Source organism: Musca autumnalis, unplaced genomic scaffold (genome assembly GCF_047663935.1).
Source record: "Musca autumnalis isolate F117 unplaced genomic scaffold, ASM4766393v1 scaffold_2, whole genome shotgun sequence".
NCBI classification, from domain to species: Eukaryota; Metazoa; Arthropoda; class Insecta; order Diptera; family Muscidae; genus Musca; species Musca autumnalis.
The window spans coordinates 249122039-249139034 of record NW_027411755.1 but is presented as its reverse complement, the minus strand read 5'-3'; the positions used below and the strand labels follow the sequence as shown (position 1 = coordinate 249139034).

Here is a 16996-nt window from a genome sequence, read left to right as displayed (position 1 = left end):
ATAGACGTATATAATAATAATATATAATTTCAAAGATATCGCAAGCATTGGCTTTTGAGGCGGAATCTTAGCCGATTTTTACTAAATTTGGAACCTTTGTTTATTAACTTACTAGCATGTGCCCGCTACTTCGTATGTGGAAAAAATATAAAAAATACAGATTCCAGAACTGTCCCTGCACCCAACAACAAATTGAGTGCCATTAAGTACTCTTCGTACTCATAAGTACGATTTTCCAAAACTACCTTAATCCTTCACTTCACCAGTAAACTTAATTCCAAAAAAACAGGATTCCAGCGCTATCAGTGCACTCAAATTCAAGTTGTACCATTTGGTATATTTCGTGCCCATAAGTACGAATTTCAAAAAGTACATCCATGTCTCAATCCTACACTCTAACCGTAGTCTTACCAAATTCCAGGATTCCAGCTCTATCCGTTCCCCCAAATACCCACTGTACCAAATTTACTACCATTTAGTACTTTTCGTACCCATAAGTACGAATATTCAAAACTACCTTAATCCTATACTCCAACATATAATCTCAATTCCAAATTTAAAGATTCCAGGTGTATTCGTTCACTCGAATCCAATTTGTACGAAATTTAATACCATTTCGTACTTTCCGTACCCATAAGTATGAATTTCCAAAATTACCTGAATCACACTTCAACAATAATCTCAATTCCAAATTTCAGGATTCCAGATTCCAAATCCCAATTGTACCAAATTTAGTACTTTTCGTTCCCATAAGTACGAATTTCCAAAACTAACACAATCCTACACTCCAACAGAAATCTCAATTCCACATTTCAGGATTCTAGGTCTATCCGTTGACCCAAACTATACCAAATTTAGTGAGTTTCGTATCCATAGATACGAATTTCCAAAACTACCTCAATCCTACACTCCAACATTAATCTCAATTACGAATTTAAGGTTTCCAGCTCTATTTGTTCACTCAAATCCAAACTGTACCAAATTTAGTATTTTTCTTACCCGTAAGTAAGAATTTGCAAAACGAACTCCATCGTACACACCAAGTTTAATTCTAAATGTCATTATTCCAGCTCTGTTCGTTCACCCAAACCCAAATTTAGTACCACTTAGTACTTTTCTTAACCTTAAGTACGAATTTTCAAAACAACTTCCATTCTACAATCCAACAGTAGTCATTCTTATACTCCAGCAGCAATTTTTATTTCCAACTTCAGAAATTCAGCTCTCTCCGATGACCCAAATCATAATTGTACAAAATTTATAAGTTTTTGTAACCCATAAGTACGAATTTCCAAATTATCTCCATCCCATACTACGACATCAATCTTAATTCAAAATTTCAGGATTCCAGCTTTATCCGTTCAACCTAAATCCAAATTGTACAAAATTTAGTGCGATGTAGTACTTGTCGTACCCATAAGTACGAATTTTGAAAACTACTTCCATTCTACTCTCTAACAGTAGCCTTAATTCAAAATTTCAGGATTCCAGCTCTATCCGTTAGCCCAAATCGTAATTGTACCACATTTAGTACTATTCGTACCCATACGTACGAATTTTCAACTCTACTTCCATTCTACCCTCCAACAGCAGCCTTAATTCCAAAATTTCAGGATTCCAGCTCTATCCGTTCGCTTAAATCATAATTGTACTATATTTAGTACCATTTAGTACTTTTCGTACCCATAAATACGAATTTTCAAAACTACTTCCATTCTACCCTCCAACTGTAGCCTTAATTCAAAATTTCAGGATTCCAGGTCCATCCTTTCAACCTAAACCCAAATTGTACAAAATTTAGTACTTGTCGTACCCATAAGTACGAATTTTCATAACTATTTCCATTCTACTTAGTTAAAAATTTCAGGATTCCAGCTCCATCCGATCGCCCAAATCGTAATTGTACAAAATTATTACCATTTAGTACTTGTCGTACCTATAAGTACGAATTTTCAAAATTACTTCCATTCTACTCCCTAACAGCAGCCTTAGTTCAAAATTTCAGGATTCCAGCTCTATCTGTTCGCCCAAATCATAATTGTACCAAATTTAGTACCATTTAGTACTTTTCGTACCCATAAGTACGAATTTTAAAACTACTTCCATTTTACTCTCCAACAGTAGCCTTAGTTCAAAATTTCAGGATCCCAGCTATATCCGTTCGCCCAAATCATAATTGTACCAAATTTATTACCATTTAGTACTTTTCGTACCCATAAGTAAAATTTTTCAAAACTACTTCCATTTTACCCTCCAACAGTTGCCTTAGTTCAAATTTTCAGGATTTCAACTCTATCCGTTCGCCCAAATCATAAGTGTACCAAATTTAGTACCATTTGGTACTTTTCTTACCCATAAGTACTAATTTTCAAAACTACGTCCATTCTACTCTCCAACCGTAGCCTTAGTTCAAAATTTCAGGATTCCAACTCTATCCGTTCGCCCAAATCATAAGTGTACCAAATTTAGTACCATTTAGTACTTTTCCTACCCATAAGTACTAATTTTCAAAACTACTTCCATTCTACCCTCCAACTGTAGCCTTAATTCAAAATTTCAGGATTCTAGCTCTTTCCGTTCTCCCAAATCGTAATTGTACCAAATTTAGTACCATTTAGTACATTTCGTACCCATAAATACGAATTTTAAAACTACTTCCATTTTACTCTCTAACAGTAGCCTTAGTTCAAAATTTCAGGATTCCAGATCTATCCGTTCGCACAAATCATAAGTGTAGCAAATTTAGTACCATTTAGTACTTTTCGTACCCATAAGTACTAATTTTCAAAACTAAGTCCATTCTACTCTCCAACAGTAGCCTTAATTCAAAATTTCAGGATTCCAGCTCTATCCGTTCGCACAAATCATAATTGTACCAAATTTAGTACCATTTAGTACTTTTCGTACACATGTGTACACTTTTCCTAAACCACCTCCTTATGTCAACCGTACCTTTTACCCTTGATTCTCACACCAAATTTCAACCTTTAACCTTTATCCGTTCACAAAATACGAATTGGCACCAAATTTAGTACACTTTAGTACTTTTCGTACACATAGAGTTCGAATTTCTAAAAACCCTTTAGTACATCTTTCCTACACTCCATCAGTAACCTTCATTCCAAATTTCAAAGTTCTAGCTCTACCGGTTCGCCAAATACAAAAGGTACCATATTTAGTACCTTTTCGTACTTTTCGTACCCTTCCAGTTCGAATTTCCAAAAACCCAGCCTTATCTGACCCCTTCGGACCAAGAGTGATCCACACACAAAATTTCAGGATTCTAGCTTCAGCCGTTTCGTCTGGGCGTTGATGAATCAATCAGTCAGTCAGTCAGTCAGTCAATCACTTTACTCTTTTATTAATATAGATAACAAACCACAGACAAAACCATGAAATTTGAACATATGTATATAGGGGAGCTATTTGAACTTGACAAACTTATTTGTAGTCCGAATTCCGTAACATTTTCCAAATTTTATTGTAATCTGATGGAATTTGCATGCTTGGTAAATCATTTTCCCGAAATCGGAAGCTATATCCAATTCTGAACCGATTTCAATATGATTTGCCAAAAATGTTTCTAGACCAAAATCCGTCACACATTTCAAATTTTATCAAGATTGGACATACATAGCGGGATTGGTGCACCAAATACCTAAAATCGGGCGAAAATAAATATGGGAGCAATATCAAAATCTGAACCGATTTCAATATAACTTGGCAAACTTATTTGTAGTCCTAATTCCGTGGTATTTTCCAAATCGCATAAAAATTGGGCAGAATTTGCGTGTTTGGTCCAAAATTGGCATATTAGTTTCTAAGCCCATTATAAACATCTGTACAAAATTTGAAAGGTCTTGCTTGCCCCAGTGATTTGTTGCCTCGAAAACCTGCTATTGGCCCCATAGTGTGCTGTTAACAATCCAAATCTAGAATATCCAGGTGTAGGTCTAGTCGGTTTTGCCCAATTTTATGTATTTCGTTCAATTCGAAAAATTGTAAATATTAGTCCATGATTTGGAAAGAACAAAAATGTCGCCCCATCAACATTTTGAAGGGAGTATTATCAGTTGAGAAATATATATATATCAAGCTTTTTGTAGAAAATTAACTTATGTTGAAACTGAGGTATGGGGTATTGTAACTCGCGATCAGTTTTACTATACCATAACTTTTGACAGCATTTCGGTAAAATAAACTGTTTTAGCCCGATTCACCGAGGGGTTTCTTAAAATAATAATTTGAGCGGAAGCTGTGGTCATACTAATGTAAAAAAATCGGAAAAAATCGTTGACGAAAACGAGTTTCGTTATGTTATTTTCCAATTAGTGGTTTTACAACACAATGTAGAGCTTAATGCTCAAAGGAGAAGTTAAAAAGTACACTTCAGAGTTGAAGTTTCTAATGTAACATTTTTTAATATATTCACTGTATCTATCTCAAACGGATGCTGACATTTTGAAACCAGAAAAATGGGGTTTTTTAAATTTTTGCTCTAATCGGGACGCGCAGCTGGATGTCCTTAAAAGATTACTATTTGATTATAGTACTCGCGATTTTGCGCCCAAACACGAAAATTTTGTGGGTAAATTTTTCTCAAAAACCTATTTTTTTGGTTTAAAATTTACAAACCTCAATCGATTTCCGTGGAAACCCGCGTAAATTTAGTTTTTTTACGTTCTGAATCTAACAAGCCACGACGCGTAAAAATCCACCCACTAGATCGGCGGATATGACACCCCTCAAATTTCGAAAATTTGCAAAAAATTATTTTGAAAATATCGCATAACAAAACGCGTTTTGGATGTGTCAGTTCTACTTAAATAAATAGACCGATACACGTGTTTAAACTGCGCGAAAACAGATATTTAAAAACTCTCGTAAATGCAGAGATATAATAGATTTTTTCTAAAAATTGACTGCGATGCTACATCCACGGTTCTTGGTGGATCGCATTGAAACTGCATAGAATGATGTATTTTTTAATGGTGATTATTGAAATCGGATGCGCATAAAATGTAAATGAACTTCGCGGAAATTATGACCATTTTACTGTATTTTGCACCCTAATATGCAGCAGATGCTACATCGTGGTCGCCAAATAGAATTTGACAAACTGTACATCAAATAAGAGGGATTGATTCGCTGTGTTGGAAAATCGGATGCGCATCATGTCATTTTCATAACTGCGCGGTTTATATGCATCTCAAATGTTGTAATATTCAATATAACATTATTTTAACGTTGTGCCACCATTGGAATTCCTTGTGATTTAATATAAGGTTCTAATAATATTATCCAATAGGAAAACTATAAGCGAAAAATTTGTTACAACGGAATATCATCATTATTGACTGAAATTTTGACGAAAATGCCGAAGAACTCAAACATTTTTTCTCCAACTTTTCCTATAAAACCATAAAAAATAAAATTAGAATAATATGATTTTAATTTTTTCGTAATATTTTCTTCGTATTTTTGCAAATAACATGAATACTACAGCTCCAACCTTCACAACATAGGTTTCATTTTACTCCCCAAAATGTCTGGATGCTGTTATATTTTTTTATATATTTTTCATAAGTATGAGCGCTATTGTTTCAAAAATATGTTTGTAAATACGTGAAATTATTTAACAAATTTGATTTTTCGCGAATCCATTGAGACTTTGTGATTATTTTTTGCATCATCGCAAAGGTTACGAATTCAGTTCACGATAATAGGATATAACAGCTAAATATATTAAGCCGCGATTTTTTTAGAATTTTTTCTAATTATCATAATTAAAACAGTCATATCTTTTGCGCGCAACGATCAAAGTTAGTAACGAAAACAGATTTGGAATGCTGATTTTTTTCTTAATCTATGTACCAAAAATCATTGATGTAGTATCAAAATTTTTTTCCTGATATACTACTTCTGCAATAAAAGGAAGAGGTTAGTACTTTCATACAGGAAATAAAGCTAATTGTTATTCACTTCAATTCAGTTCGTGGTGGAGGGTACAAATGATCTTTAGCTATTCTTTGGTACACCACTGATGTCTTCAACTCTTTATAAGACTACTGAGGTCTTATACTATACGTTAGATCACTGAGTTCATCACTTCTGCAGAAGACCTTAAGATCTTCAATGCTAGAGAAAAAATTATTTAAGGACGGTAAGGTGCTGTTCAAATTTGGTAAACAACATTTTTGTTAAAACCACAGCTTGTTCTTAAAAAGTGTTTTTAAAAATCTACGAGACCTACTATTCCTAACAATCGATTCACAGGCCGGGCAAAATATCATACTTTCCCACGGTGGCAAAATACCCTTCAGTGTAAGGTAGGCGACATTTCCAGAGTATTCCAGCTATGAAAAACTTTTCTACAAGTGGTGTCGTAAGCAATGAACGTAAAGAAAAGAAACGATTCCCGTACCATTCACACAAAGTCACAAACTTTTCATATTTTCTGAATCGTTTCGTTCTCAAAACAAAAACCACAAACTTTTTAACTGAAGAACAACAAACCTGTACGATTGCGGAAATGTTCTTCGGCTATGCTGTTCCGGGTTGTATCATTCACGAACGAAACGTTTGTTGAGCGAAATGATCAATGACACATTCAGACACACACACACACACACACACACACACACACATTTGATTGTTTAACAACGCACAAACGTTTGCAAGCGATTGCAATATGTATAGTACGTTTTCGATTTCCATGATTTGTTCTCCAGTTGAGAACTTTTCGTTCTTCGTTTTGTTTGCACTCACGAATGTAAACAAAACGAAACTAACCAGCGAGTTCGGTCAACTTGGGTTATGTTTCGTTTTGTTTTGTTCCCAATGAAAATACGAAACGAAACGATTGCAAACGTTTCATAAAGTTTATTTTCGTACGCTGGTCGTAAGATAAGTCTTTCGGACTCTACGATAAAAATTAGGTCCGATACCATTGAGATAATATGAATCGGTGTGCACTCATTGATATGATAGAAGTCTGTCTTGTCCTTCGGGAATATGTATGGTATATATGTAAAAGCGATCATACAATAAATATTGTATGATTTTCATGGGAGAGTTAATTCAGTGATTTCCCGCGGCTTTCATTTATTTTTTTCGTGGCACAATCCATGCTCAAAGTTCCTAAAAATTCGATGGCGATCAACTAAAATATTTATATTTACGGGCACGACAACTGCTGAAAACTAGATAGATTTTTTTACTCACAGCACCTCCTCCTCAAATGTTAAACACTTTTGGGCGTAAATCCAATTCAACACCACTTCACAGATCTTTCTGAAATCTTAATAGCGAGTTGTCTTGTGATCGTGACTACAACATTAAATTTTTATGCTGGTGGAAATCAATACTTCTTGAGATATGGTCCCCGAAATGCACCAATATGTAGGGCCACAACTTCGTGGCTTTCTATAATTTGTTTTGCAATAAAAACACCAAGTGTATCATTATATAAAATCAACTGCTAGTGGCGTAGAGTCGCAGGTTATCACAAAGTCGACCTTGCCGACCATTGCCTCATTTCCTTATTATTCATTGTCCATTTGGTCAGTTTATAAACTGTTGTTTTCATTTTGTTTGTCATTGTTTCTTTGCCTATTCCGGTGTTATGGCTATTTAAGGACATTGGCCGTTGGCCAATATCGAACCAATGGTGCTAGGTAACCACTACTACCTTCCACTCTTATCCTTCAAGGTTTCCTGCAAAGCTTTGCATTTTTTTAAGTTTTGTTGGTTTTATTTAAGTCACGTGTGTTGGCCATTGAATTCATTGGCATAAGAATGGTCTGTTCAAGCGTTAAATTGCATGTACGTGTGTGTGAGTGTATGTATATGTGACTGAATTTAAATTTAGTATTGTGACCATTTTTCTTTATTGTCTTTATAAGATTTGATTTCGAATTGGAGTGTTCTGCTTTTTTTGTTTCTTCCTGAATTGAGTAAATATGTTGAGATTTCCATTTGAATAACTTGTATTGCTTAATATCGATTGTTGAAATAGCCACTGCCATTTATGTTAGGTTTAGCTAAATCTTGTCATGCATATTTATTGTGATTGGTGTGCCTACGTGGCCAATTTTGTTGGTATATTTTATAGCTTCCCTAATTAAGGAATTTTGCGGCATTGCGATTTAGAGGTGAACAATAGGTTCTTTAGGGGACATTGGATAGGATTTAGGATTTTATAGAGTACAATAAATTTTTATATATGGTCTTCTATTGGTAGTAGACCTACCTTCTTCTCCATCTTTGTTTGCCAATCCGTTTTCGGATGTAGATCTTTAAATTTCATTAAATGATTGTACTAAATGATTGTTAATGATATAATTTTTTGAGGATCTAATACTGTAACTGAATATCTGTAAAATCCCCCCTTTACAGAGCTCCGGAACCGAAGCAATTAACAACATTGACTCCCTGGAGAATGTAATAAACGAGACACATAAAAATGTCCTAAAAATCCACGATGCCCTAAAAATTATTTTATAATAAATCAATGAGGTCTTTAAAAAATTTCCTAAAAATCCACGAGGTCCTGAAAATTATTTTCCTATAAATCCAAGGGGTCTTTAAAAAATTTTCCCAATAATCCACGAGTTCCTGAAAAGTATGTCCTTATAAATCCAGTAGGTCTTTAAAAGGAATTTACTAAAAATCCGTGAGATCCTTAAAAAAATTCTTAAAAATTCACGAGGTCCTCAAAAATTATTCTTAAAAATTCCTTAAATAAATTTCAAATAAATCCACGTGGTCTTTAAAAAATTCAGTACAAATCTACGAGGTCCTTGAATAATTTTCAAATAAATCCACGAGGACTTAAAAATTTCCGTACAAATCTACGAGGTCCTTGAATAATTTTCAAATAAATCCACGAGGACCATAAAAATTTCCGTACACATCTACAAGGTCCTTACAAAATTCGTACAAATCCACGAGGTCCTTAAACAATTTTCAAATAAATCCACGAGGTCCTTACAAAATTAGTACAAATCTACGAGGTCCTTAAGCAATTATCAAATAAATCCACGAGGTCCTTAAACAATTTTCAAATAAATCCACGAGGTCCTTACAAAATTCGTACAAATCTACGAGGTCCTTAAGGAATTATCAAATAAATCCACGAGGTCCTTAAACAATTTTCATATAAATCCACGAGGTCCTTAAACATGTTTCATATAAATCCACGAGGTCCTTAAACAATTTTCATATAAATCCACGAGGTCCTTAAACAATTTTCATATAAATCCAAAAAGTCCTTAAAACAGATTTCTTAAAAATCCACGAGGTTATAAAAAAAATTCTGTATAAACACACGAGGTCCTTAAAAAAATGTTCAAATAAGTCCACGAGGTCCTTAAAACATTTTTTTTTTTTAAATCCACGAGGTCTCTAAAAATTCCTTACAAACCCACGAGATCCTTAAAAAAATTCCGTACAAACCCACGAGGTCCTTAAAAAATTTCTAAAAAGTTCACGAGGTCCTTCAACAATTGTTTAAAAATCCACGAGGTCTTTAAAATTTTTCTTAAAAATCCACGAAGTTCTTAAAATTTTTCATAAAAATCCACGAGGTCTTTAAAAAAATCCGTACAAATCTACGAGGTCCTTAAATAATTTTCAAATAAATCCACGAGGTCTTTAAAAAATTCCGTACAAATCTACGAAGTCCTTAAATAATTTTCATAAAAATCCTTAAACAATTTTCATATAAATCCAAGAGGTCCTAAAAACATTTTTCTTAAAAATCCAAGAGGTCCTAAATACATGTTTCTTAAAAATCCACGAGATCCTTAAAAATGTTCAAATAAGTTCACGAGGTCCTTAAAACATTTTTCTTAAGAATCCACGAGGTCCTTAAAAATGTTCAAATAAGTCCACGAGATCCTTAAAAATTTTCAAATAAGTCCACGAGATCCTTAAAAATTTTCAAATAAGTCCACGAGATCCTTAAAAATTTTCAAATAAGTCCACGAGGTCCTTAAAATTTTTAAAATAAGTCCACGAGGTCCTTAAAATATTTTTCTTAAAAATCCACGAGGTCCCTAAAAAATTGCGTACAAACCCACGAGGTCCTTAAAAATTTTCTAAAAAGTTCACGAGGTCCGTCAACAATTGTTTAAAAATCAACTAGGTCCTTAAAATTTTTCTTAAAAATCCAAGAGGTCCTTAAAATTTGTCTTAAAAGTTCAAGAGGTCCTTAAAATTTTTCATAAAAATCCACGAGGTCCTTAAAATTTTTCTTAAAAATCCTCGAGGTCCTTAATAATTTCCGTACAAATTTCCTTACAAAATTCGTACAAATCTACGAGGTCCTTGAACAATTTTCAAATAAATTCACGAGGTCCTTTAAAAACTTCTTAAAAATCCACGAGTTCCTTAAAAATGTACGAGGCCCAATCCACGAGGTCCTTAAAACTATTTCTTAAAAATGCACGAAGTCTTTAAAAACTTTCGTAAAAATTCACGAGTTCCTTAAATAATTTTCATAATAATCCTGGAGGTCCTTGAACAATTTTCATACAAATCTACGTGATCCTTAAACAATTTTCATAAAAATTCACTAGATCCTTTAAAACGTTTTGTAAAAATGTTCCTAAAAATCCACGGATTCCATACAAAATGTCATAAAAACATACAAAATTTCATAAAAATCCACGAGATCCTTAAAACAGTTTAGTAAAAATCCACGAGGTCGTGAATATGTTCATAAACATGCACGAAGTTCTTAAAAAATTTCATAAAAGTCCACGGGTTCTCTAAAAAATGTCATAACAATCCTATAATCCTTAAGAAATTACCTAAAAATGCACGAGGCTTTTAAATTATTTTCATTAAAATACAACAGGTCCTTAAAAAATTACCCTAAAACTCCACGAGGCCTTAAAAAATATACGAGGTCCTTAAACAATATCTTTAAAATTTAATGAGGTCTGCTGGTACTTCAAAAATATGTTTAAGCCACGAGTCGGGTTGTTATAAATATTTATAAACCCAGCCAGAACGCCAGCCAAGCCTTCGACTAGTCCAATTTGTCTCGATATCCATTAGAGTCTAACACAACTGAAGGATTCCCATTATAAACCAGGACTCCATAGTTCTTGTTTCGCTTATATAGACCCGCGTTCATTTATTTGCAACTCCTTCTCAGAGACGGTACTCACCATTCTACAGAATACGATAACACTAAAGATTTTAATTAATAATTAATTAAGTTCAGAACAACGAAAACGACCTCTTCATCATCCAGATATCTTCACCGCCACTTATTTGTCACTTGTCAATAAATAATTTTTTTATTTCCAAACGGAAGCCCCTTTTATTGACGAAAAAGTTTTCTGCAATCATTGATGACATCTCTGTATGAAAAATTCATGAGCTTGGTAGTGGTATATTTCACTACATGCAAATGTACTCCATATGTATGTACGTGTGTAAGTGTTTTGTTATGTTGGTTTGTTTTGCTTTGGCATATTGAACTGTCAATTATCATAACGGAAATTATTTTCAAATTGAGATCAGATGACTTTCCTCTCACTCCATGCACAAACTGAAAATTAAAAAGAAGAAAAAATTCTAAAATTGAAAGAAAATCATTTTGTCACGTAAGCAAATGAACTTTGGTTATTAGACCCCCTCCTAGCCCCTCACATTCCTATCCAGAAGCATGAGCAAAATATTGCAAATTAAGTGAATTGTGATGTTATTTTTTTGTGCGTTACATATCAAAGGGAAAATGTTTGCCAAAAATTGAAAAGTTTACACTTTTAAATATCAAATAGAATGGAACGACATGTCAAGATATTCCCTTATATTTATACAAAGAAGTTGTATTGTCGTTATATTTGCTTTTCAAATAATTCCTAAGAATCAATTCAATTCATTATGCGGTTGTATTGCCACATTTGTTTGTTGATTCGTTTGATGCCAGCATGTACTTATTTAATATGTATTAATGTTGTTCCTTTTTGTTGTGCTTTGTTGTATTTTGCAAATTATTTGAATGTTATTTTCATTACCGACACACACACACACATACCTACACCCCGCAGAGTCAAAGTCTCATTTTCTGTTACTTTCCTATGTCATATATACAATTCCCTCCAGCAACCTTTTATTGTTGCTGTTCATCGAAAGAGTTCTTATTTTCAATATTGCTGCGTACTGGATGGAGAGTTGAGTTGAATCGTAAGAAGTTTGCATGAAATTTGTTCACATTGCTTCTTAAAACTGATAATGTTTGTTAGGGTTGCCACTTATTTCTAATACATTCAGAGGTATCTCAGTAAAAGTGGCAATAATTAATCCAGATCCACAACAAAAAATTCGCTGCACAATTGCCCAAACATGTCCTTATGAGAGGGGAAAATTTTGGAAAAAAAACTGTTCTGTAGAATCGCTCACAATTGGTAGCAAAACATATTGCAACTTCAACTAAAGAATAATAATGCAGCATTGAGTGTTAGTGTGATAGACAGATTACATGAAAGGCTTTGAACCACTTTGCTTAGAAGAAGAATTGCAACATTGTATGCAATAGATTTTTCTTGAAATGTTTAAAATGTACTTTGGCTAAGGAATGCTATGAGAATTGCTGAATCTGGTCTAGAAATGGAGGTGTTTACATGTAGTAATAATAATTTGATTGAGAAAAGAAACACTTCAGACCTGTGGAATGGAATTGGAAGTACCCTAAGGAACGGGTTTTTTGAATCCAGTGTCGCTTCATGGCCACTAAAAAACTTTAATTTTTTACTCTCAGCTTATGGACTTATGTGGGCATTAGGGTTATAACTTTTTGCACTTTTTTGCAAATATCAAAAATACCACCACATAGCCGTGTAGAGCATGGAAAACTATTATGAAATAGATTTTTGTAATCTAATTTAAAATCATTATCAAAGCGTTCTGGACCAATTTGTTCTCAAATCGCGCCATTTCGGAGCATTTTAGGAATTTTTGACACTATTGCAATTTTTGTTTTTTCTTTATAAACTCGCGAATTTTATGTTTATACTAGCAAAATGCCCGCTACTTCGTAAGCGGAAAAGGCATAATATACAAATAAGCAATATTTAGTATGGAGAACACTGAAAAATTTGATGTACTAATACCTATTTGAATTGATATTTAATTTCTTTCAAGTACTGCTCGTATACGTTTTGTTCGAATTTCAAAAAAAGACCTCTACACTTCAACAGCGGCCTACATTTTAAATTCCAGTCCATGTTTTATTTATGGGTATTTTGAAAATTTTATCCATATTTTCCAACCGAATTTTGGAATTTGTGATATCAAAATGTAGAAAATCATTATTCAGAATATGTTACCCTATATAACAGTTAATTTTTGAGACATTTTATTTTCGGCCTTTTTTCTCAGGATGTAAAAACCTTCTTGTAAAACATTATCCGCATAGATCTACCTTTTCAAGTGAACTTACGATAACGTTTAGAATAGACAACAAAGATAAAAACAATTTTGTTGAAAAGGTACGTTTGACTTTTTGATTTCAGTACATTATTTAGAAACCAAATTCGTGTTAACCTAGAAACAATAGTACATTATTCAGTACAATTTTTAAAATCCAGAACTTTAGCTCAAATGTTACAGTTTTAGCTCTACGTTTAATACATTTAAAAAGCGGATTTAAATAAACATTCTGATCCAATCTCAACAGTTATCCTCATAACAAATTTCATTTATCGATTCACCCAGTACTAGTGCTTCAATATTTAGTATTATTTAATACTTCTAGTACACTTATTGTACGACCACCTCTAACAATGAACCTGACAAATCAATAATATATCAGAATTTCACATCTATACCCAATTTATTGCAATTTTGTACTTTTCTCCATCAATGATATGATTACATCTTCATTGCTACACCAAACGTCAAATTTAATAGCATTTAGTACATTTCGTATTTCTCAATAAATAATCCAGCCCTCAGCCTAATTTTAGAATTTGTATGCATTTCAAAAAATCCTTATCTAAACACCAACAGAATCCCTCATACAACAATTCGGAATTCCACCTATATCCCATCATGCAACACCAAACTGGTACCAAATTTAGTACTTATAGTATGTATAAGTTTCAAAAATTACTTCCTTTTATCAAAAACAATATCCAATATCAAATTTCACAATTTCAGCTCTACCCCTTTACACAATAACAATTTGGACCAAATTCTGTGCCATTTAGTAACTTTCGTACACTTGTTGTACGTAAATCCACAACTACATCCATATCTCAACCCTACACACCAACAGCGGCTATAATATCAAATTTCCGAATTCCACTTCTATTCATAATACCATTAATACTTCCCGTATGAAAGTACGAATTTCAATAACTATCTCCAACAGTAATTGCGAATTTCAGGATTCCAACCCTATCCGTCCACCCAAAACTAAATTTTACCAAATTTAGTATCATTTATTAATTTTCGTACCCATAAGTACGAATTTCCAAAGCTACCTCAATGCTACACTCCATAAGTAATCTTAATTATAGATTTCAGGATTCCAGCTCTATCTGTACACCCAAATCCAAAATGTACTAAACTTAGTACCATTTAGTACTTTCCGTACCCATAAGTACGAATTTCCGAAACTACCTCAATCCTATACTCCATAAGTAATCTTAAATCCAAATTTCAGGATCCCAGCTTTATCCGTCCACCTAAATTTAAATTGTACCATATTTAGTACCATTTAGTACTTTCCGTACCCATCAGTTCGAATTTCCAAGACTAAGTCAATCCTACAGTCCAACAGTAATCCTAATTCCAAATTTCAGGATCCCAGCTCTATTCGTTCCCCCAAATCCAAATTGTACCAAATTTAGTACTTTTCGTACCCATGAGTACGAATTTCCAAGACTAACTTAATCATACACTCCAAAAGTAATTAAATTCTAAATTTCAGGATTCCAGCTCTATCCGTTCACCCAAATCCAATTTGTACCAAATTTAGTACCGTTTACTACTTTTCGTAACCATAAGTAAGAATTTCCAAAACTACCTCAATCCTTCACTCTATCAGTAATATTAATTCCAAATTTCAGGTTTCCATGTATATCTAAATCCAAATTGTACCAAATTTGGTACCATTTAGTACTTTTCGTACACATATGTATGAATTTCCAAAACTACCCCGATATCTCAATCGTACACTTCAACGGTAATCTAAATTTCAAATTTCAGGTTTTCAACTCTATCCGTTCACCCAAATCCAAATTGTACCAAATTTAGTATCATTTCCTACTACTCGTACACATAAGTACGAACTTCCAACTATCAACGCCACTTCTCAACCTTGATTCCCATACCAAATATGAAGATTGTAGCTATATCCGCTCAAAATATACAATTGGTACCAAATTTAGTAACTTTTCGTACACTTATAGGTCGAATTTCCAAAAACCCTTTGGTACATCTTTCTAACTCTCCATCAGTTACCCTCATTCCAAATTTCATAATTCTAGCTCTTCCCGTTTGCCTAATACAAAGGGTACCATATTTAGTACCTTTTAGTACTTTTCGTACCCTTCTAGGTCGAATTTCCAAAAACCCAGCCTTATCTCACCCCTACACACCGACAGCAACCCACAGTCAAAATTTCAGCTTTCTAGCTTCAGCGGTTTCGTCTGGGCGATGATATGTCAGTCACTCAGTAACTCACTCACTCACTAAGCTCTTTTATATATATAGATAGATTTATTGTACCTATTGGACAAGAGAATATGGTGTCATTTGCAACAAATTCGCGACAGTTACAGATATTTCGAGAAATCATCTTCAAATCGGTTTACTTTTTAAAATACCTCCACCACAAGAGTTAAGATTTGTTGCGAAAATATGGCGCACGATAACTTTCGGAGGGAGAAAATGATTAGGTCAAAACGTTGCTCGTCGTAATATATTTTTCAGACATAGATGAGCTTGGAATATGAACTATATCGGTGCACTACTTCGGCTACTTCCTACACACAATTTCAAAAATGTTTGACAAAAGTGTAGTTCGGGAACACTTCTCGATCGATATGAAATTATTTACACCATCTTGTGCTCGCGGTCCCTTTTACGCCCGTACAATTACTTCCAGGTACAAGTCCACACTTCCAAGAATAATGCTCTAAATAACCCTGCCTCCACCAACTCAGATGACTGATGAGCACGAAAACTTACGAATTGAGTATTCGATTTGGCCGAAACTTTGCACCTCGAAATTTATTCCAAACATACATAGAGTTACAAAAAGGTCTATATTGGAAAACATTTCGGGTACCTCTCTCTTTAAAGTTCAACATTTTTGCTTACGTGCAGTTTAAGTGCAGCCTGAGTATCGTTTTACAAATTTTCTATCGAAAGTACTTCTTCTGTCCTTGGTTACAGCAATATAATGGCCCAAAAACTCAAAGTGTCTGATGTGTTCGATAACTATCCAAACGAGTTAGTTATTGCTAACCTTAAATGCTTAAATCTTGCTCGAATATGGACTCCTCCTTCGGGTACCTCCCACAAAAGATTTCAAAATTATTCGCATATGCACAGTTAAGGGACTTATCTGGGATCGTTTTTTGGAGCAGTTAGTCCTCGCTGCTCATATTATAAATTTTATCTTTTTAAAGTCACACAAATTCTACGGCCACTAATTTTAGCTCTTAAAGTGAGTCCTCGGTTGTATCCAATCTTTGCACATCGGAATCGTACTCCCAAACTTACGAAAAATTCGAAGATGGACTATATCGGTCTACGTCTTCCGATACTTCCCTCATAAAAGTTATTATTTATTATTAGGAGTAGTTTAGGTTTAAGATCAGGTTCAGATGTGAAGGTCTCGAAGAAGATTTTTTCCTCTTTTAACTGCTGATCTTCTGTCAGGTAATATTATTCTTCATAACCGTTTTAATTGTGCAAGAATACGAAAGTCGTATATGGCTTGGAACACCGTTGATATCATATGGCTGTC

At 33.8% G+C, this 16996-nt stretch overlaps 1 protein-coding gene across 1 annotated transcript in view; it reads left to right on the top strand.

Annotated features, from left to right (window-relative positions):
* The window catches only part of LOC141392561 (lamin-C-like), a 145242-nt gene extending 129047 nt beyond the window's left edge, over positions 1-16195 (top strand). The window contains exon 3 of the mRNA XM_073965496.1: positions 16130-16195. Within this exon, the coding sequence (XP_073821597.1) occupies positions 16130-16195 (66 nt within the window). The remainder of the gene's footprint in view (positions 1-16129) is intronic.
* The last annotated feature ends 801 nt before the right edge of the window (positions 16196-16996 follow it).